The sequence below is a fragment of the Zootoca vivipara genome, chromosome 6, assembly GCF_963506605.1.
Source record: "Zootoca vivipara chromosome 6, rZooViv1.1, whole genome shotgun sequence".
Taxonomy (NCBI): domain Eukaryota; kingdom Metazoa; phylum Chordata; class Lepidosauria; order Squamata; family Lacertidae; genus Zootoca; species Zootoca vivipara.
The window spans coordinates 20,279,545-20,302,231 of NC_083281.1; the positions used below are offsets into that span (position 1 = coordinate 20,279,545).

At 48.2% G+C, this 22,687-nt stretch overlaps 1 protein-coding gene across 2 annotated transcripts in view; it reads left to right on the forward strand.

The window, feature by feature from the left end:
• The window catches only part of TGFB1 (transforming growth factor beta 1), a 34,015-nt gene that overhangs the window by 5,536 nt on the left and 5,792 nt on the right, over nucleotides 1–22,687 (forward strand). Inside the window, exons 2-6 of one of the 2 annotated variants that reach the window (XM_060275578.1) lie at nucleotides 378–605; nucleotides 3,092–4,393; nucleotides 17,245–17,399; nucleotides 18,835–18,961; nucleotides 22,293–22,370. In XM_060275578.1, the coding sequence (XP_060131561.1) occupies nucleotides 3,994–4,393; nucleotides 17,245–17,399; nucleotides 18,835–18,961; nucleotides 22,293–22,370 (760 nt within the window). In that variant the 5' untranslated portion in view covers nucleotides 378–605; nucleotides 3,092–3,993. Of the gene's footprint in view, nucleotides 1–281; nucleotides 606–3,091; nucleotides 4,394–17,244; nucleotides 17,400–18,834; nucleotides 18,962–22,292; nucleotides 22,371–22,687 lie in introns of those variants that run through there. The other variant, XM_035118604.2, reaches the window with a different exon arrangement.

Genomic DNA, 22,687 nt, shown 5'->3' on the forward strand with positions numbered 1-22,687 from the left:
CTCCCAAACCTTGGGGATAATGACTCAGGCTGTGTTAAGCGCTATAAAGCACATTTGACGCGCATTCCCCCCCCCCCAAGAATTCTGGGCTTTGTAGTTTAAGGATTACTGGGAATTGCAGCTTTGTGAGGGGCAAAGTACAAAGCCCAGAATTCTTTGAGGGGGGAAATGTGCTTTGAATGTGCTTTAAAGGGAGCCTTAGCTGACGCTTCTTTCAAAATCTTCCTCTTGGCCCACTGGACTCAGGCCAGGCCCTGAGGTCCATCTCTCACCCCACATGCAAACCGGAAACAATCTTTTCTTTTTGAGCTTCCCCCCTCTCCTCTCTCTCTGCAATCTGTTTCTCCCTTGGGACTTTTTTATTTTATCTTTCCCAGGTTCTCTTTGGACTTTAAGGTGCTTTTCTCCCCACCGCTTCCGTGTCTCTCTGTGCAGCAGGTAGGGAACGGGACAGGATGTCGATTCTTAAGGCGAAAGGACTGAGCTGACAGCAACACTTCTGCAGTGCAGTGCAATGCGCAAGCCGGACGCAGGCCCTCACCGCATCTCGGCTTTTTGACACCGGGAAGAAATCCAAAAAAGGCGGTGGCACGAAACCAACCGAGGTATTCTGCAGCGGAGACTCCTCCTCCGTTTCTGAACCATCATCTCCAGAGAATGAGGAGCGATGGAGCCTGTAGGGAGGATTCAAACGGGCATGAGGAGCCAGGCTAGAAATAGGCAATAGCAGGCCCAGGATGAGGAGAGAGAGAGAAAGAGAGAGAGGAGCTGTCCTTTTATAGCCGGTGCCCCGCAAAAGCACTGTGAATCTGCATCCCAAAATTGGATCTCGCCGCATGTAATGTGGCTTGGGTCCGTTCTGGGCGTAATACAATGCCAACCCCCCTCTGCCCGACGCAGCTGCTCCGAAATAGCTCAGGAGCTGCCACGGCTGGAATTGCCCGCTTGCTTGGCATGCGGTGGGGCGTCTTGAATTGGGAAATATGGGGTGGGGTGGGGGTGGCGTGTTTGAACGTCGGACTACACACACACACACACACACACACACACACACACACAAAACCAGGATGGCCAGGATGAGAAGCCAGCCCTCTGGTATCTAGTTACAGGCCAAAGCCGCAAAAGGGAATCATTGGGAAAGGCCTGAGAGCTATAGCCACAGCTCCGTCCCTGAATTTATTCCTCCTGGTTTATTATTTTTTAGGGAGGGCTCTCCCGCCCCCACCCCATTTTACCCTCACAACAACCCTGTGAGGTAGATTAGGCTCAGAGATAAGGTGGGCTTCATGGCCGATGGGGGATTTGCAACCCTGAGGCCATGTTTGCACCATGCACACACACACACAGCACTATTATGTCACTTTTAGCAGCCATGGCTTCCCTCAAAGAAATCCCGGGAACTGTAGTTGCCCAGAGGAGCCATCCGCCTCACAGAGCTACAATTCCCAGAGCGGTTTAACAATCAATGCCTCTTCCCAGGGAACTATGGAGAACCGTAGTTCTGCGAGGGGAATAGCGGACTCCCGACTATGCTCCGCAGCCTTGGCAAACTACAACTCCCAGGATTAATTTGGGGAGAGCCATGGAATAACAGTGCTATAAATGCGCACTGTGGATGTGGCATTGTGGGCCAAGGGTGGAGGAAATGAAGTTTTACCTCAGCTAGGAACTCGTGAGGTGAGATTGGGCGAGCCACTTTTCTCTCGGTAATACGGAGATAGTGGCAGTGGCCTACCTGACAGGGTTAGTTGAAGGATGGCTGAGGTTGTGCGTGTGAAGGACTCATACACTGTATGAATGCATGGAGCTGGGATAGCTCAGTCAGCAGACCATGAGATTCTTAATCTCAGGGTTGCGAGTTTGAGATTCCTGCATTGCAGGGGGTTGGACTAGATGACCCATGGGGTCCCTTCCAAGTTTACAGTTCTATGATTCTGTGCTAAATAGTGTTATTAATAATTATCAGAAGCAGTGTGTTGTGCTCTGCAGACTTTAACATACTGGCCCTCACAACAAGAACCTTGTCAAGCCAGCTTCCTGTTAGCCATATTTTGTGGTGAGGGAACTGAGATACTGTTAATTGTTGTTTTTAAACTCCCCATCTCTCCATCCCCTACTTTGTGTAACACACTGCCTGATTATGAGGTCTGAGGGAATAAGGAAAAAAACACTTTGCTGTTATTTTGTGACGTTTTGGGTGGTCCTGATAAAGGTATTGCATTTAGGACAGCAGCTCAGTCATTAATAGAATAAGACTCTTAATCTCAGGGTGATGGGTTCGAGCCCCACATTGGGCAAAATGATTCCTGCATTGCAGAGGGTTGGATTGGATGACCCTAGGGGTCCCAACCCTACGATTCTAGGATTCTATGACACACACCCCCCCCTGTCACGGATCAATCTTTGTTTTTTGCAGTTATCATCATTTCACTCTTGATTCAGGAAACTTAAGGCATTGGTGTCAGTCTCCTGATCATGCCCCACGTAGGCCGAGACCTGCTTAGCTTTGGCTATGTAAATCTCTGTAGCGGTGACTCAAAGTAACTTACAGGAACAAACATTAAACCCAGATATAGAAACAGGAACAAAATAAGAACCTAAAATGCTCCTCCATGATATGTATAAATGACTGGAGTTGGATTTTTTTAGGGGCTTCCAGCAATCTTGCCCCCACCCCAATAAAGAAAAGGACTCGTTCCCCTCAGAACCTGAGTAGCCACAACTAGCCCTCACCTGCCAGAGGAATAAAGAGGAGGACATTTCCCCCAATGGTAGAGTTGGGTCTCAGGGGTCATCTAGTCCAACCCCCTGCAATGCAGGCATCGTTTTGCCAACACGGGACTCGAACCCACGACCGAGTTTAAGAGTCTCGTGCTCCCCCCCAACTGAGCTATCTTTGAAAGTATAACTTCCAGACAAGGGTCTTGGAACCGAAGCAAGGAGTAAGGAGCGACGTTCTGTAATACCCTTTTATAAAATAAGAAATGACCCCCGAAATAAGACACTGTGAGACCGTGGGTGGTGTGTTTAGTCTTTAGTCTGTGTGTGTGTTTGTGTGAATAAAAGTTTTTGCCGCTCTTCTCTTTTCCAGGGAGAGGCAGTTCCTCAGCCACAAGGGGAAGAAGGAAGGAGAAGCAGAGGAGCCAAGCAGAATAAAAGAAAATAAAAGTTTGCCTGCTTTTGCCACGGTAGCTGTCCAGCTGCCTCGCTCCCCAGCGAAGGAGTTATATATACAGCAGTGCACACCCCCTCCTTCACTTCCTGGGTGGAGCTGGCGCTGGGGAGAGGCAAAAAAACGGCTTTAAAAACCTCCAAGCCCTGCAGCCAGCAAGTCCCAACAGGAGTGGTGAAATTACAGCCTTTCCTGGCAAGGAAGACAGAAAGGCCAGCTGGCTCCAGGGAGAGCGGCAGCAGCGATCTTGACAGAGCACAACCGCCTCGGGATGCCCCAGTCGTCGTGACACTGGATTTGACCCGCGTCTTTTGCAGCCAGCCACATCCCAGAGAGACCCAGGCGCTTCTTGGCAACCTTCGAGCGGCTCGCCCTGCCAAGAACAGATCCCTCGAACCAAAAACCAGTTAGAGACAGAGCCTCGACCTCTAGGGCGATGGGCGTTCGGGCTGCCACAGCTGGGCGCCGAGGCTGAATGTGGGCGCCCCCCCCCCCCGAATTGCCAGGCACCCAGAGAGGCACATGGGCTGCATCGAGGCTCTGCCAAGCGTAAGGTGAGTCTCCTCCGCTTTTGAAAACCGGCAGCCCAGACTTTGGAGACGGTTCAAATCTGAAATATATATATTTGAGGGACTCGATGGTGAGTCGCAGCCGGGCTTCTGTAGGAAACAGCCTACTTTGTCAGATGCAGGGAAAGGACTGAGAAAACAGCAAGAAACTAGCGCTGCTCTTCTTCTTTTTCCCTTCTTCTTGCTTCTCTCTCCCCCCCCCCCCACTCCTTTTGGCACCGAGAGCAGAAGCGACAAGGGGGTGGAGGAAGCATGAAGATGTTGGTTTTGAGAGGCTGCGGCTGGCAGAGTCTTTCTCGGCGTTCGACGACGCAGCAGCGGGCCGCAGGCTGGCTCTTCCTCCTGCTCCTGGCGCTGGAACACCTCTGCTCGGCTCTCGCCTTCTCCACTTGCAAAACTTTGGACATGGATATGATGAAGCGCAAGCGGATCGAGGCCATTCGGGGCCAGATCCTCAGCAAGCTCAAGCTGTCCAGCCCGCCGGAGGTTGAAGACCCCGAGTCGCGGGTGCTGCCCGAAGACATTGTGGCTCTGTACAACAGCACCGTGGAAGTGATCCGGGAAATGACGGCGGAAGACCCCAAGGAGACCCCCCAGGAAGAGTACTACGCCAAAGAGGTGCACAGGTTCAACATGCTCCCCCCAGAACATGGTGAGACCACGGGCGAGAAAGGGGGTGTTTGTGTCTATGAGGGCAGGCCATGATGTCTAGTGGTTAGAGCAGGCCAAGGAACCAGGGCTAGGTTGGTGTTCTCCCCTCCTCCTCCTCCTCCTCCTCCCCCCCCTCCCCTGACCCTGCTCCTATTCCTTTAGGAACAGGGTGACATACAGAAATTAAGGAAGGGGGAGATTTTCCCCCACTTAAAGGGAAAGTCCTCACCCCTTTGATTTCTGTTAGGTAGAGGTGCAGGGCCAATTTAGAAAGGTGGCAACCGACTCAAAGGTGCGACCCGCTGGCAAACTCGGGGCATCTGCCATGTATTTCATTGCCTGGGACTTCGAAAATAGGGGGGGGGGTGTCGTCGAGCACCTTGAGAGAGAGAGAGAAGGAAATGTTTGTTACTTTGCACGTAGCTTTAGTGAAGCAATGGAACAGGCTTCGCACCTAGAGTTTCAGCAAGAACTTTTTTTAAAAAAAATAAACATTCCAAGTGTAAAATGGCAATAAATATCACCTGAGGATATGAGATGAAGAAGGGGTTTGGGAAGAGGGGTGAGAGGTTAGCACGTTCCTAAGGTGTCGATACAAACTGGAAGAGGAAAAGCAGCCCCTCTTATGGGATAATTCTTCTACCCTTGACCCTAAAGCCTGTAGGCTTATTCAAATCTTTACAGATTCAAGACTTCCCCCCAATGCCATGTGACAAATGGGTTTCCCCCTAAGGTGGCCACATGTTTATTCCGGCTCTGCTCCTGTGCAGCATCCCGGCAGGCGGAAATTCAAAAGGTGAAGCTTTTCCTGAAAAAACGATGGGAAGAGTTTCGCCTCTTAAATGCTCTGCAGGCCAGGCTCTTAAAGGCACGGGGCTGGGTGCAAACCTAATGGGACAAAAGGGTGCAAGGAAATGGCACAAAGGAAATAAAACCAAGAGCGGAGAAGCTGTGACTAGTTCTGGACATGGCAGGAGATGCTCACTTCCAGGGAGGCGGCAGCAGCAGCTGGAACTTGGCGTGAGTTGATCTGATCATTGCAACCACCACATGCCAAGGCATCCGTGATGAGGGCCGGCCCTTGATACGGGGTCGGCATTTTTTAAAAATCTCTTATTATTTCAGGAAACTGGGGCAGGCAGAACTTGGTCAGTCAGTCTGGAGCAGTGGGACCCGGCAGGATCCAGAATTTGCTGCCTTTTGAGCTTACAGTACTGGCTGCCAGCCAGAGCACAGTTTCACCAGGGGCAGCAATGCATTCTGGCAGAAGAGGGGCACCCAGTTGAGTGGGAAAGAGGCAGAGAAGGCCCCCACTGGACCCAGGAAGCCAGAAGGGGAACAGACCTCTAACTGAGACCCGGAAGAGCAGCCAGACAAATCTGGGGTTGGACAGACCAACTCTAAACTTATTCTTAAGCAGCCTTAAGCTTTTAATTCCAGAAAATTGGGGTGGAGAGTAGGAAGGGGGCAGGAAAGCTGCCGGCATATGGTCACACGAGAAGTGGACTCTGCACATACTCGGAAGTTATAAATAAGCCATTCTCCCAGACGGGAGCCTTGCCGTTAAAAAACAGGGACCCAATTAGGGTTTTTTAGGAGCAGGTTTAAGGCAGGTGAGTGGTGTTGTGCTTAGAATCGGTATGATCTTAATGTGGATTAAGGTTGTATCGTTCCTGCCTTTTAGCTGCTGCTGCTGCTGCTGCTGCTGCTGCTGCTGCTGGCTCCTGAGAGAGAGAGAGGGAGAAAGCCATTGCTTCTGGCTTCCACTTCCTTTCTCTTTGCACGAGGATCCAGGCTGTCATGTTATAGCTGTGTCGGCAGGCGCTCTGTGAAGCCAGGCACCCGTGAGACGTCCTCTGATGATCGGAGGAAATTGTACTTGTGTGCAAAAATCTGCTCTCCCCGGGGGTGGGGGTGGGGGGGTGGAGTTGGCAGGGAGGGGGGGCAGTAAAATAAGAGTTTGGTCCATCGGATCTTGCGGTTTCCGGCAAAATGGCTCAGCAACCCCTCCGGTTTCAGAGTCGCCTTTGCCGCTTCTCCCTGAAGGCCCCTTGCTGACCAACGTGTTGCAATGGCACCACACAGCTGTGGGCAGGTCAAAGTTTGCAAATTCCCTTTCGAAAATTCAAGCAGGGGTCCTTTGCTTTCACCTCGGGATACGCTGCTACTGGCCACCCACCCACCCACCCCCCGCTCCTGGGACTTCCACAGCAAGCTTGACTCCAGACACACACAAACATACAGCAGGAAGACGTTTTCTTCCATCACTGCCTCCACGCCAGAAAAGGTTTCGCCCGGTCAGCTCATGGAATCGTAGAATCTCAGAGTCGGAAGGGATCCAAGGGTCATCTAGTCCAACCCCCTGCAATGCCGGAATCTCAGCTAAAGCATCCATGACAGATGACCACCCGACCTCTGCTTAAAAATATCTCCAAGGAAGGAGAGCCCACCACCTCTCGCGGGAGTCTGTTCCACTGCCGGACAACTCTTACTGTCAGAAAGTATTTTTCCGAATGTTTAGTCGGAATCTCCTTTCTTTTAGCTTGAACCATTGGTTCGAGTCCTACCCTCCAGAGCAGGAGAAAACAAGCCTGCTCCATCTTCCACATGGCAGCCATTGAGATATTTGAAGGTGGCTATCCCTATCTCCTCTCAGTCTCCTCTTTTCCAGGCTAAACATTCCCAGCTTCTTCATGCGCTCCTCGTAAGGCTTGGTTTCCAGACCCTTGACCATCTTGGTTGCCCTCCTCTGCCCACCTTCCAGCTTGTCAACATCCTTCTTAAATCGTGGTGCCCAGAATTGGACACAGTATTCCAAGTGTGGTCTGACCAAGGCAGAATAGAGTGGTATTATTACTCTTCCTCTCCAAAGGAAGGAGAAACCACCTTCTGAGAGACTCCATTTCGCTGTCAAACAGCTCTCAGCACCCAACAGCTGTTGTTAAGAGCACAGAGGCAGGACCAGTAGGAAAATGTTGGCAACCTAGGCATTTGCACCCAGGAAGCCCTAACTCTTAGCTATACTGGCCTTTCTGCAACCCTTGCTGGGAAGAGCAGAACTCTTGTTTCTTCCCTTCCCACCTTTTACAGTTTGCTCCTCCTGTGGAAAAACAGGCCACCTAAACGCACCAACAGTTGCCTGGAGCTGGGTGGGGTCTTTTTTTGGAGGGGGGGGGGGAGGAGATAAAAAAAGATATATTCTTTAAGAGAAGAAGAAAAAAATGTAGGGAGAGCTTTTGAATGAGATGAGCAGACCCAGGAGGGGTGTTGGTGTTGTCAGCAGGTCTGAAGAGGCCCGAATCTGCAAAGATCCGGATCTTTCCCTTGGATCAGAGGATCCCGTACCCACCCAGGGAGCAGCCGTCTCAAGCTTGTTTGGGGTGTAATTACCTGCCTGGGAGTGGCTGGCACGCTGCCGAAACGGAACTCGGGCCCGCAGGCAGAGGAGGGAACTTGTACGTTTTGTGTAGTCTCTGGGAGATAAGATGGCAGGCCGGGATAGTGCCAGCACGTGCCAGTCGTTTTTTGCCAAGGAGGCGTTTGGGTCCTCCTTGCCTTGCCTATGCAAAATCCGCTTTCCTTGGAATGCGTTAGGCCAGGGTCCATGCTGCCTCTTCCCCAGACTGCCTGCTCAGTTTCCGCAGGTCGGGGCTGCTGTTGAAAGCCCAAGCCCAAGTCGGGAAAAAAGTTTTTTAAAAAGTTCATTCCAAAATCCACCGCTGCAAATGGTCGCGTTATGTTGCTGGATAAATCCTGTCCAGCTTTCTGTCATTTGGGTAGAAGCAGAAGCTCCGAGGCATGGAAACTATGCCCTTTTCCCTTTTTATTTATATCCTTGTATCTTAATCAGAGGTAGAGTGCCCCTGTACATGGAAGTTCGTGCCTACCTGCTTATCACCCGAGGCCCTAAGAAGACTCCTGAATGTTTTAGACTTGCGTAGAAGCTTTTCTCATTGTTTTTCCCGCAGCGACGGGAGAAGGTGCACCTATTTGGGGTTTCTTTCATGTAAATCTTAAAGGTGCAGGAGCCATTTCTGGAGCGAGAGTACCGTAACAGCTCCAGTTCAATTTAGCTTCTGCAGTGTTTTAAACCAGGGGTGGGGAAGCTGTGGCCCTCCAGATGTTTTGGGAATCCATCTCATAGTAAACTCTGGCCAGTCACGGTCATGCATGATGGGAGTTGTAGTCTGACAAGATCTGCAGGGCTGCAGGTTTCCTGCCCCAGCAACAGAGGCTTAGAAGATTATGCATGTTGGAACCAATGACTGAATCTGCAGTAGATCTGGGACAGGCAAAAGAAAGGTGTTCTTCACACAACACAGTTCTGTTTATGAAATCCATAAGGTGTGGTGATGGCTGCGGGTTCGGACACTTTTAAAAGGGAATTAGATTTATGGAACATAGGTCTCTCGGTGGCTAGGAGCCCCGATAGCTCCATAGAACCTCCAGTTCAGATGCAGTATATCTCTAAATGCCAGGTACCAGGGTGGACTATTGCTTGCATTTCCCGCAGTCTTCTGAGAAACAGCTGGCTGTCCGCTGATGCAACCGCTGGGTGCAAGACTACATGGAACTTTGGTCTGATCTGGTGTGGCAATTCTGAACTTCTTTTGTAGTTGCTGACCAAGGACATATGGTGGGGGTTTTTTTGGGGGGGAACCCTGCTTTTGATTGCGGCACTCACAGGATAGCTGGCGTTGGTTGTGAGAACTTGTGGGCTTTCCATCTCAAGACTGAGAGTGGTACACAGTGCCCTTTTCCCATTAGCATGAGGATTTACAACTGAACACAGGCATGCCCTCCCAAAACCAGCTTCAGAAGGTGGGGGGAATCCCATGACATGGGAATCCCATGATAGATTTATGGCATGGGGAGGAAAGGGGAGACTGTCCCCATTGCACAAGCAGAAAGCCTTGTGCTAAGGAAATGAGTGACTTAACACTACTTTGGATACAACCCTCTTTTCACTGGAAATCATAGAACCATAGAGTTGGAAGGGTCTAAGCCAGGCATCCCCAAACTTCGGCCCTCCAGATGTTTTGGACTACAATTCCCATCTTCCCCAACCACTGGTCCTGTTAGTTAGGGGTCATGGGAGTTGTAGGCCAAAACATCTGGAGGGCCGCAGTTTGGGGATGCCTGGTCTAAGCTATAGAGCTGCATAGAAGTGCATTCATTCATTCATTCATTCATTCATTCATTCATTCATAGAAGCATAGAATTGTAGAGTTGGAAGGGACCTCAACGGTCTAGTCCAACCCCCTGCCATGCAGGAATCTGTTTGCCCAACGTAGGGCTTGAACCCACGACCCTGAGATTAAGAGTCTCATGCTCCACTGACTGAGCTGTCCCAGAAGTGTTTTATCTATTTAATATATATATATTTGAATACATTTCTACCCCATCCTTCAGTAGACAGAAAGTGGGAAAGAGCCCCCACTGAAGTCCTGTTGCATATCACCAATCATACTATAGACATGGTTTAGAAAAGTGGACAGGAATCTGTTGCCCTGCAACTCCCATCATTCTTCACTATCAGATATGCTAGCTGGCGCTGAGCTCACCAACACCTAGAGGCCCACAGGTTCCCCATCCCAGCGTCATCGCGACCTGGATTTTTTTCCTGCAGTGCCAAGATCCTGACCCACCTCCCACCTGTGGATACAGCTGCCATTCCCTCCATGCCCTTCCTCTGCCCATTTGATTGGTACGAAAAATTCCACTTAAACATTAAGTTTGGTAGAAAATTCCACTTAAACATTAGGAAGAACTTTCTGACAGTAAGAGCTGTTCGGCAGTGGAATTTGCTGCCAAGGAGTGTGGTGGAGTCTCCTTCTTTGGAGGTCTTTAAGCAGAGGCTTGACAGCCATCTGTCAGGAATGCTTTGATGGTGTTTCCTGCTTGGCAGGGGGTTGGACTGGATGGCCCTTGTGGTCTCTTCCAACTCTATGATTCTATGATTCTACGTCGTGTGCTCAGAGGACCTCATTTGGTTCAGAGGCTGCCAGCTGCCGATCCCTACACTAGGGATCCATTTCTGGTGAATTGCATCCTCCCCTGCCCCCTCCCCTGCCCAAAGAGCCCGAAGCCCTGGTGTAATGATAAAATAGCACGCCTGGAAGTTTCTGCAGAGTATCCGTCCTTCAAACGGCCCCTTGGAACAGGGGGAATTGCTAGTTTCCGACCAGGGCAGTTGGTAAAACAAACAACGGCAGAAAGCTTTGGGGGCGGGTGGGGAGGTAGCAGCACCACATGACTTCCCTGTTTCGACAGAAGCGAAGCCACCCACATTTCCCCGGCGTGACTTAACAGTTGATCCACGTGGAAAGTTTAAGCAGGTGGGCGGACCGGAGCCTGGCTCCCCTGGGGCCTTTCCCTATGGGAAGAATGGCCCTCGAAGTAACCAACTTCTGCTTGTGGTCCAGCTTACTCCCTTCTGTGGTCTGTTTCATTCCTGGTCCTGCCGCTTCCTGGCCCGTGGCGGCAGCTTGACGCTAGCTTGACTGTGCTGAAAATTCAACACAAACACCTCTGCATTTCCCCCAGCCATTCTGCATCAGTTAACAAGAAAAGAAACAGCCCTTTAAAATGATCAGAGGGGAGGGAAGGCTCCCAGTGAAACTCTCAGGTATGCAGTGCAGGGTTCTCGGTGCAAAGACTTTTCCTTCTGAGGTGGCACGGAGGGGTTCGTGAGTGTCTTTTCATTCTACAAATTGCCAGTGCCATGGTCTGCCGCCTTCCTTGGTGCCCGTGCGTCAGTCAAAACCCAAGGGCCAGGGGCATTATTTTTTTTTTAGGGTCGGGAAGTGCTGGCTGGAGAAAATGCTTGCAGGATAGAAAATTGCACCCACTCTGCCACTTTGCAATGATGAGATAGGCTTGAAATCCTGCGCCGACACCAAATTCTAAATAAGTTCTAAAGAAAGTGCCCCGAGAATGAAAACGCCGCGAGGAATTTGCTCCCGTGAGGTGTTACAGTGGGCATCAACGTGGCTGGGTTCAATAGAAGATGAGACAGAAGCGGAATACCAGTTGGAGGTATTATGCTGGTCTGTAACCGTGATAAAGTAAATTCATTCATTCATTCAGTTGCAGGAAAGCACAAGTAGGCCCTGCTTGCAAGATGCTGGAGCAGATGGTCTTTGGCCTGATCCAGAATAGCTCTTATTATGTTCTTATTGCCAGATCCTTCTTCCGGACACAGAAGCACCGGGAGTATCTGGATCTATGGAATGCGAAACCCTTGCCTTTCTGTTTACATGAGAAACCTATATGCAGCCTTTTAGTACTTTGCCTCCAAAGTGGCTTAACAAACATACCTAAGCCAGTGCAAATGAACCGAGTTCAGCAGTACACATTTGGAGTAGAAATGGTTAGGAATGCACTGCAGGAAATCAACAGAGGTAGCCACAGAGCTATAAACCCTACAGGCAGAGATTAAATACGGATAAATCCAAAAGACGACAGAGGAGGCCATTTCTGGTAGCCACCCAGTCTCTATTGATTATCTTGGTGAGTTTGCTGGTTTTTATGGGAGAAGGCTGCCTCGAAACGCCATTCAAGGCTTCATAGTCTTATCCCCATTTTACAGCTGAGGGAAACTGAGGCTGACAGACAGCATGAACCACTCACAAGGTCACAAGGACAGTAGATAGAAACCGATCTGGTCCTCTTATCTCTAGAGATGTAACACTGGAAAGTCCCAAAATAGCTTGGGAATTTCCTTAGGCTGATAAGCTGGGGCTGTTCAATGGAGACATCCTTATCTCTGTCTTTGCAGCTGTAAAACATAAATCCTCAATTTACAAGAGACCACAGCTTCCCTCCGCAAGAGTCATGTGGAAACGAAAAGGGTTGACTGCGCCAAACTTTGAAGAAGGGAAGTGGAAGTCTGACAGTCAGGTCTCTTCTGAATACTGCTGTTGGAGCAGCGTTTAGACTGGGGGGGGGGGGGCTGAGGAGTTTTCACTGAGGTACCCCAAGTTAGACTCGAAGAGTCCTGGGCCATCTTAAAGACTATAATACAATGTGCTGTGGCACAAGGTTTTGTGGACTCAAGCCCACGTCCTCAGATGCGTGAAATGAACTCTTAGCTGGCAGGTACAGAAAAGAGAAAACTTTGAGGGAGGTGGGGAGCTGAACAGCAGGGAGATGCAAAAATTATGTTCAACGATAGCCAGGTTTGATTCCTGGTTCTTGGAGATGAGTCAAGTTTAGGAGTTTAGGAGGAGATGTCTTTTGAAAGAACTAGGACCAGGTTTTTATTCTTAATAGCATCATCTGCCTCCTTTCTCTTTGCCACCCTCAAACTCTTGCACTTTTCAGGGCGCCTTGATTTGCAGACCATAGCAGGTAGTACTATTTTATCTCCACACCAGTGAAAAGTTTCGGCTGACAATTTCTACAAATGACATTGCTACTGGTCTGCCACTAAGCTTTTTTTCTTCTTTTCCAGCAATGATGGCTAGTGATAGAGAATTGCAAGTTCTTCGCTGTATGATTAATGTTTTGTGATCTGCTATGAGAGCTTATTTGATCAGGAGGTGGGTTAGAAACAGAGAAGACTACCTTCATTTCTTCTTGGGCAGTTTAGGCCCCTCCTCCTCTGCCTTGGTTGCTGATAAATTTTTAATAATAAAATTTAATTCTTACCCCTTCAAATGGGAGACAGCAAATGAGAAGCAGCATATACACCATACCTTGAAAGCACATTCAAAGCATCTCCCCCCCCAAAGAATCCTGGGAATTATAGTTTGCTAAGGGTGCTTGGGATTGCAACTCTGCGAGAGGGTAAACTACAGTTCCCATGATTTATTTATTTTTGGCGGGGGGAGGAATGGTCTTTCAATGTGCTTTTAAAAGATGCTGCGTGCACAGCCATACCAGCAGATTTTTAAAAAATTAAAGAAAGCTTCATCCTAACAAGGAGACCAGAATTAAGCAAGTGAAACTTGCCCTCCCCACTTGCATTTCCAGGCCAGGAAAATCTTAACATTTCTGTTTGCTAAATTAACTAAATTTCTGCTTGCCAGCCTGCTATTAATGGCACGAGAAAGAGATGCTGGCCGTAGAACCAGGAGAAACCACGGGACAGGGCACCTGGGAAAAGTTTTGCCAAAACAAGAATTTCTGCTTGCCATGCAGCTATCAAATGTCCTGTCTCCTTCCCCCGAATCTCGCTCTGAACTCCACATTTGCTTAAATGCAAAATGGGCATACCCTGTTCTCCTCCGCCAAGCACTGCACGCTCCGTATTTTTTAAGGGGGTGGAATTATGAAGAAGAAAGGGAGCTTTCCCCTTAACATCACGGTCTTTGTCCTGGAGAAGGGAACTCGCAGGGCAGCTGATTTGACCATGTATGTGGGACGAGATGGGATGAGGAGCTGGAGTCAAAGCTTCTTTGATCCTGCGAGGAAGAGAAGCTTAAAAATAGACTCTTCCTGTACCATAAATAGATGCTGTGTCAGTGTCAGACGGCTGCAAATATGGGGCTTCGTTTTGGGGTGTGTCTGTGGCCTGTGGCAGTTCGCTTTCAGAGAGAGAGAGCAAGCCTGCAGAGGGTTGGAGCTGGACCAGAGAGCCCTGGGTTCAAATCCCCATTTGGGACGGAAACCCGCTGGATGGCCAAAGCATCCTTTTTCTCTCTCTTAACCGACCTTACAAGGTTGCCAAATGCCAGTCCTGCTTGCTGCAGCAAAAGGAGAAGGGTAGGTGAAAGGAAAGCCGCAGCCAGGTTATGGGAAGAAAGTTAGGAAGCCCCTAAGGAAATTCAAAGCACCACTTTATGTCCCATTGCTTTTGAACTCGGGAACTGGAGCAAAATTTACTTCTGACCGAGCACACAGAGGGACGCAGGTGGTGCTGTGGTCTAAACCACAGAGCCTAGGGCTTCCAATCAGAAGGTCAGTGGTTCGAATCCTTGTGACAGGGTGAGCTCCCGTTACTTGGTCCCTGCTCCTGCCCACCTAGTAGTTCGAAAGCACATCAAAGTGCTTCAGCGGGAAGGTAAACGGCGTTTCCGTGTGCTGCTCTGGTTCGCCAGAAGCGGCTTAATCATGCTGGCCACATGACCCGGAAGCTGTCTGCAGACAAACGCTGGCTCCCTCGGCCTATAGAGTGAGATGAGCGCTGCAACCCCAGTTGTCCGCAATTGGACCTAATGGTCAGGGGTCCCTTTACCTTTTGAAACACACAGAGGACCAGATTCCTATGTATAAAGGAGCAAGGTCTCATTGCTGTGTGGCAACCTTGCTCGCCCTCAGTCCCAGGATCTGTGAAACGGGGAGAAGGATAATGTACGTAGCAGGCTCAAATTGTTTCTGAAGTTGCACTTGACGCAGAAATATGCAGTTAGCCATTCCTGAGTCGCGGCAAAGCAGGGGCAGCCCCACACAGAGGCAGTGGACATAGGGCGGCCTTTGCCACTGCAGATGTTTTTGCCTATAACTCCTTAGGCTTGGGTGAATGAGGATTGTAGTCCAAAACTTAAGAAGTTGGCAACGGCTGGCGTGGGATTTAAATATGAAATGCATTTACAAGCAGGTTTCCAGAGCTCCTGTTTGGCTCTTGTTTCTGTTACCGATGTACACATTAGGATGTGGCGTCTTCCCTGGAGATCTGCAAGCAGAAATCTGGTATCCACCCCAGCAGTCCCCGCTGGCAGATTTGAAACTCTTGCGTTTCGGATTGCCCGTTGCTATTAATTGACTCCGCTCTCACATACTTCCGAAATTTGACCCTCCAGAGGCAACAGAATCCTGCCAGGGACCCCGGGCTGGAGTTTGGCATAGCTGCAAAGAAGGGTGGTAGGGCGTGGAGGATGAGGTTGCCAACTTTTTTAACCAGCCCACACTCCTGTGCTTTTTAACTTGCCACTTGCTTCGCAGGTGCCGGCAGGTGCTGATACTTACCTGCACGAGGCAGAAAAAAACCTTGTCCCTGCTGATTTCCATGCATAAAGTGATTTATAAGGGCATAGGAGCAGTCTAACCTTGATTTCTCTCTCTCCCCTGGTCAGTTGGCAACCATGTGATAACTTAGGATATCTACAGGTCATTGGAACAGGCAAGGGCAGAAGGTCCCAAAGCCCGAGGTGTGAGGGAAGACTGAATGAGAGGCATCGAAAGTCAATGCCAGCCAGCAAAAAAATAAATTAAAATGCCATTAGTTCCTATTGCTCCTCTTCATAAAGGAAAACTTCCAGAGGGCTGGACTAGAGTGTTTTTGGATCCCAGCTTCCTCTTCCTTTGCTTTACTTGCAGAGAGGTTTCTGTTGAATATGGGAGCATTTGAAAAGGGTTTGCGGAATAGTAGAAAACCTTAGGAAAATAAGACAATTGTGATATGGTATGATTGGAAATGAAGAGTGCGGTATATCAAATACGTTGTGGACCCATGATGGAGTGGCTGGAAGTCGCTATAGAAATTATGTAAGAAGAAAGCAAGTTAATTTTTGGCAAGGTGTATTATTCTTTTGGTGACTGTTTGTTTGCTTTTCAATCTCAATAAAGCATTAAAAGAAAAAGAAAATGGTTTGTGTCAGAGTCCTTAAACTCTAATGCAAGATGAGTGCCTGTATCCTTCAACATCGCACAGACATATAAGTTGAACATATAAGCAAAGAAACTCCCCCCCCCCACAGAAATAGGGGTGCAGCACCATTTGATGCATGTTTACTCCGAAGTCTGTTCAGTTTACATTGAAAGGTGAACTTACCTAATCCACACTTTCTGAAACAATACCTGCATCGAAATTCAGCCGTCCTTTGAAATTCGCAGTGCTCTGAATTTTGCAATGCAGTTCTCCACCCGAGTAATCGGAACAAAAAATACATATACAGAGGTGGAGTTTGCATATAAAATGCCTACGTTGGTGAAAAGGACAGGAAAAAATAGTGAAAATTGCTTTGCAAAAATGTGTGCATTAGGCAAAACCACACACAAAAATATGCAGGAGAAAAATGCTGGTGAATTTTCATGAGGACATACCATATTTTTCCATCCCCGTGTATAAGACGCCCCCTATTTTTGGGGAATCCAAATTAAGACAACATCCCTCAGCACTACCCATGTATAAGACGAGCCCCAATTTTAAACCTAATTTTTTGATAGAAAAACCTAGTCTTATACACGAAACAATATGGTACATATCTATATAGATATATAGATATATATGGAAAACCCCTGTGGAAATGTGAAGATTAAAAAACAGAGAAACTGAGAGGAACCAAAACCGACATATTTGCGCATCCCTACTCAGGAGTCAGTTTTGTTGTCTTCATTGGGTCTTACTCTCTGAGCAAGTGTATTTATGGTGACCGAATCCAGCAACCCCGTGACCCTCCAAAGCTCAGTTTTGTTTTCCATTCCAATTGTAAGTTCTGTTTGTCATTTCGTTTGTAAACTCCTAACATTCAGCGATTTGCAGCTAAACTCTTGCTGGGACGTTAATCTGGTGGCCAGGAGGGAGTTCAGATGTCGCCTGAAGCTCTTGCAAAGCTTATATCCTCTTGACACCTTCCAAACGAAGAAATACATAATTTGGTTGTGTTTGAAATGGAACCAGCCACAAATACAGTGGTACCTCGACATACGAAGGCGCTCTTCGTAAGTCGAAACTTTCGGATGTCGAAAGCATCCATTTTGCGCAAGCGCAAAGTGCAATTTTGTGCTTCTGCGCATGTGCAGACCGCGCACACCGCTTCTGTGCAGGTCCAGAACACGCGCGCAGCGAAAATACTTCCGGGTTTGCCGACTTCGTAAGTCAAAACCTTCGAAAGTTGAGGCATTCGGATGTCGAGGTACCACTGTAAACACAAAACTTACGACTCCTCTTCTATTCTCTCTATGCAGAAAGCTACATACCAAAGACATCTTACTCTGTCTTCTTTGGGTTCAACTTATCCCACATCCGGAAAACCCTTCACGACTCCAGTCTGCTGTACCGGGCTGAACTGAGAATGCGCATCTCTGGGCCAGGGCAGGATCAGCGGTTGGAGCTTTACCAGGTATGATGGGGAAATGCTATCGGAGTTCAAAGATGCCCACAAGTTCATCCCAAAACATAAGAAAAATATACTCCTGTATGCTACGGCGGCGGGCAGACTGCTAATTGCAAAAAAAAACTGGAAAAGGGGAAAAATACCAACATTAATAGAATGGAGGTGCAAACTTATAGAGTTTGTGGAGATGGCCAAACTAACAGCAAATATCAGAGGCCGAGCTAACCAGGAAATAACTAAAGAATGGGAAGGATCGAAGGAATAAATGGGGAAGTACTGCTCAGGAATGGATATGTTATAAATAAAGATGTTAAAAGCACACGGGAAAAGAAGCAAAGAGAAATTAATAATAACAGAAACAGTAACAAATAAAAAGTAACACAACTGAAAAAGGAAACAGAAACAGAGAAAATTTAAGGACTGAGATCACACATGGGAGAGGGGGAGTCACGAGGGGGGTGTTGGGAGGGAAATAGAGGTTTTGAGGGTTAAATATGGAGTATTAGGGATATATTTTGGGGGATGTAAATCTGATGATTTGTAATTTGATTTGATAATTTGTAATGTGATTTGGTTTGAGGATTTGCAACCTGAGTCCACATTGGAGGGGCTCACAGCATTTTTTAAAAAAATTTTTTAAAGATGCCCAAAAGTTATACCTCTCACCTGGAAACTGTTCCGATGGTTTGGAGATGCTTACGGTATGATATTCATGGGTGAAAGAAGGAAATTTCTCGGCACATGCTCAGAGGCATTCTTTTATTTGCACCTAGGGACAACAGCTGATTTCAAAGACAGGTCCCCTGGATCATTGCTCATGATCATTCATTCATATTAAACCCCAAACAAGAGCCGGGACAATATTGTTTGCATTCTATCCCTGAGGGGTGGGGGGGTGGGTGGGAAGAAATTGAAATTTCTGATTTTGAAAAAAAAATATGAAGGCACATTTATGCAAATTATATTCATTTGCAGAAAAGAAAAGGTATGTATTTGTTTGCCTGCATTAGTCTGGAGTATTTCAAATGCAGAAATCAAAATATTGTGGGGAAGAGGTGTCTGCAGCAAGGGAACTGGAGTATAGGAAGGAGGAAATCTCTCAGCATATGCTCAGAGGCATTCTCTTCTTCACACCCAGGGATGATCCTTGATTTCGAGGACAGCTTATGGTTTATTTCTAAGGACCCTTCATTCATATTAAGTCCCAAACATGAGCCAGGACATATAATTTGGCGGGATCGAATGTCCACTTCATTGTTCCTGTAGATCTTCTGCAGATGTTGCCCGTGTTTTCCAGTTCTGCCCCAAGAACTGGAACCTTGAACTAGGAATTAAGGGTAGTATCTGAATGTGAAGTGCTTCAGAGAGAACGATGAGCCACTCTGGGTCTTATGTCAGAGATGGAGAGACTGCCTTGTTTACACTTACCCTTTCCGTCCAGGAGCAGATCCACTCGATCAACAGCACTTGGTACTACATGGATGGTCGCATGGTGAAGTTGAAGAACGAGAAGGAGTGGCTTTCGTTTGACGTCACCTCCGTCCTCCGGCAGTGGCTTGGAAGCACAGGTAAGCCAGGAAGTGGCTAAAGGTGTGAGCAGGGCAGGGTCCCAGAGTTGATGGCAGCTGGAATGAGTGATTCACTTGGGGCAGAGGAAGAATCGCTGTAGGCAGAACGGGATGAGTGACAAAAGAGGACACTGGTTAACAGGGGACTAAAAAGTGGTTTGTTGGAAGAACTGACCCCAGCCCGCCGGAATAACCAGAGTTAGTTCTCTGCCAAGTTTGTTGTTGACTTGCAAACCACACCACCTTTAGCACATCTAAACCCAGCAGCCTTGCTGAACCATGGTTTGTTTGGCCCCTCGGTCCCAGACGCTTGCCGGGTTACAAAGGCATAGGCAAGAGCAGCCGAAAAAGAAGCCAAGCGTTGTAGGGCTACGAGTCCCATCATCCAAATGACCACTGCTGACAATGCTGGTGTGGCTGATGGGAATTGTAGTCTAATGACATCTGGAAGGCCCCACATTGGCTATCCCTGGCATAGCAGTAGCAGCCAGCTTTCACACAAACTAGCCTGTTAGATGACGTGTGATTTGTTGAACAAGCCACGGTTGAAGGAAACCGTGGGTTGAACGTTATGTGCAAGCCCATCCATTGACAGACTATCTCTTCTTCCAGATTCAGGTAGGTAGCTGTGTGGTCTGACATAGTCGAAATAAATTTAAAAATTGTCCAGGTATAAGCCTTCGTGTGCAGTGTGCATGCACACGAAAGCTTATACCCAGAACAAACTTAGTTGGTCTCTAAGGTGCTACTGGGCATTTTTTTAAAAAATTAAAGTTATCTCTTCTTCCATTAAGAGTTCCTCTGGACAGCTTTTAGGTATCCCCCTCCCAGCCCCCTGGGATTATTCTGTAACATCATTGATGTAACAATAATGTGCTACTGATACACTTATTATGTCTTTATATGTGCTGGAAGCCGGCCAGAGTGGCTGGGGGAACCCAGCCAGATGGGTGGGGCATCAATAATAGAATTATTATTATTATTATTATTATTATTATTATTATTATTATTATTATTATTCCTGGACTTCCCACACATCTTTTGACCTTTTTTGTTGTTCTGTGGTGCTTTGTCAGTGTTACTGCATTATTGCCATCTTGGGGGGACGGGACTCTTATAACAAAAGTGGGACAAGCCCCCTCAAAAAAACAAAAAACCCTACAGTACATAAAGAAACAGGATCAGTACCACACTTCTAAAAGATAAAGAAGCTATTACACTGCGCTGAAAATAACTTTGCCAACATCTCCTTAACCGCAACTCCCCTGTAGCTGCTGAGGTCCTCTCACAAATTCCGCAAAAACAAGTTAGAGATGAGCTTGTAGTATCTCCAAATCTGGGAGAGTTGTGTACAGCTGTTAACCAAATGAAAAACAACAAAGCCAGCGGACCTGATGGGATACCTGCCGAAGTCTTCAAAGTGGGCGGAATTGAACTTGCACAACAACTTCACAAGCTCATCGAAAAAATCTGGGAGAGAGAATGCCAAAATTATCACTCTTTAGGGATGCCAAAATTATCACTCTTACTCGGCTATGAGTGATAGAAGAAGAAGAAGAAGAAGAGGAAGAAGAAGAAGAAGAAGAAGAAGAAGAAGAAGAAGAAGAAGAAGAAGAAGAAGAAGAAGAAGAAGAAGAAGAAGAAGAAGAAGAAGAAGAAGACTTTTAAAATATGTGGGGGGAGCTATTATATTTAATCCTGTTTTTGAAACCACCTAAGCTGGCTTTGTGACAGTGAAATTCCATACATGAATTGGTTGTGCAAAGAAGCACTTCCTTTTGCCTGCAGTGAGTCCACCGCCCCCCATTCCTTGGGTCACCCCAAGTCCTTGTTTTATGGCAGAATGAGAAAAATAATCTCTCCCCGCACCTTTCACAGCCATCTGCCACGTCCCTCCCCTTTGTGATCTGGTTCCTAATCTGAAAGCAATGCCTCTAAGCCCTAGCAGCTCCTGCAAGGCAGTGCCAAGGCATTTATTTCTCCGGGGACTAGAATCGTGGGGCAACCTCTGCCTGCTTTGCCTTTGTGCCCGAGGTGAGAGGGGGAGAAAGGGGGTGGGGGTGGGGAAACCATGCCGCAATCCGCTGAGTCGGCACACCACGCCCTGGGCACACTGCCACGGTGTTTTGGAAGGAGCCAGATCGAAAGCGTACATGCGTCAGGCACACTTGCCATGTGCCACTCCTCGACTGCATTCTTTGCGCAGGTTGCTACTGAAAGGAGAGCTGAGGAAGGCAGGGATTGCGATGTTGCAAGGACAAAATTTATTGCGTCCGGGTGGCCGTCTGCCTGCAACTCACCCTCTCTGATCTCAAACCCTTTTTTGCCTTACCGTAGTAAGCTGAACAGGTGACAATAGTCGTCAGCTTCAGGAATAGGTAGAGAAATATTGGGGGTGTGGTGATTTAGGGGAAAGGTGGGCGTCATATTGAAGAGAGGGCCACCGTCACTGCCCGGCTTCCGTGTTGGGCAGGGCAGCCCACAGATCAATGACAGGCTCAGATCTTGCCGTGCTTCAAGCGCCATTCTCCATATTTCTTAAAGGTACCACACGAAGGTTTTATGTGAGTGCATTCGTGTTCGGGGAGAATGAGGGAGGAATTCAGCTGAGCTCGCATTTAAGGCAAACCTACCACCCTGAGTTCTTGGGATGAAGGGCGGAATGCAAATAAATAATAATAACAACTCGCACTTTCAGAAACAACACAGCCACCATAGTTTCGAATTCGCACTTCTCCAGATGTCGCAGCGCAGTTCCCCAGCCAAGTAACAAGCGGAGAAATAGATATGCTAGGGTGACGTAGCGCGTAGGTACATTGCTGAAAACAGCTTGGGGGAAAAGTGTGTCGCATTAGGCAGAAGTGAGCACACTGGACAAAATTGTACATGGAATTGTGTTTATTGGGAGAATTTTGTATTAAAATGCTAATTAAGTCTCATAACTGACTTGGAAATCTGGAGAACTGAATTTCAAATTGTATTATTGTCACAGATGTTAATGTTCCTATCTACGTGTTCGCCACTTTTTTTTTTTAAGGGCAACCTCCTTAATCAGACACCCAAAACTTTGTGTAAAGATTGGGGGTCGGGGAGGAGCAACCAACAGACATTGTCTGCAGCCACCTTCCGCTTCTGAATGGTTCTCCCATACACACACGGGCTGAGCTCCGGAGAAGAAAGGGGCACACTTGGATTTAATGTGGCAAACGCCTGTCTTCACCTTTGGGCCTGTGTTGCGTGTGCCTCTGGGGTTGCGGGTTCAAATCCTTCCGCCGCTCCTGCTGGGGGCTATGAGCACGGCACCCAAAAATCCACGTTGTTTGTATTTCAGAGCCTCTGGGAAGATTCCGCCTCAGCTCCCACTGTACCTGTGAAAGCGGCACGGAGGAACTGAAAGGAGAAGTTGAAGGTAAGGGCTAAGGAATGGGGTCGGGCTGGATTTACCCAGGAAAACGGCTGAGTTGCACTTCCAGCTTGGAGAGACAGGCTCACACCCTCCTGCTTGGCAACACGTTCCCAATAAGGGCCAGTCGATGGGGCAGGGATGCTGGGCTCCGCCTTTTGACTTGCTCCTGGTACAGATGTCCGACCACTTCCGTTCATGTCGCTGGGACTTGGGGAAACTTCCCCACAGCTCTTGCACCATCCTAGCAGAGATCATTCAGCTCCCTGCTGGCACACCACATCGACATACCCCCTCTGAGTGTCCTGGTTTTCCAGGGACAG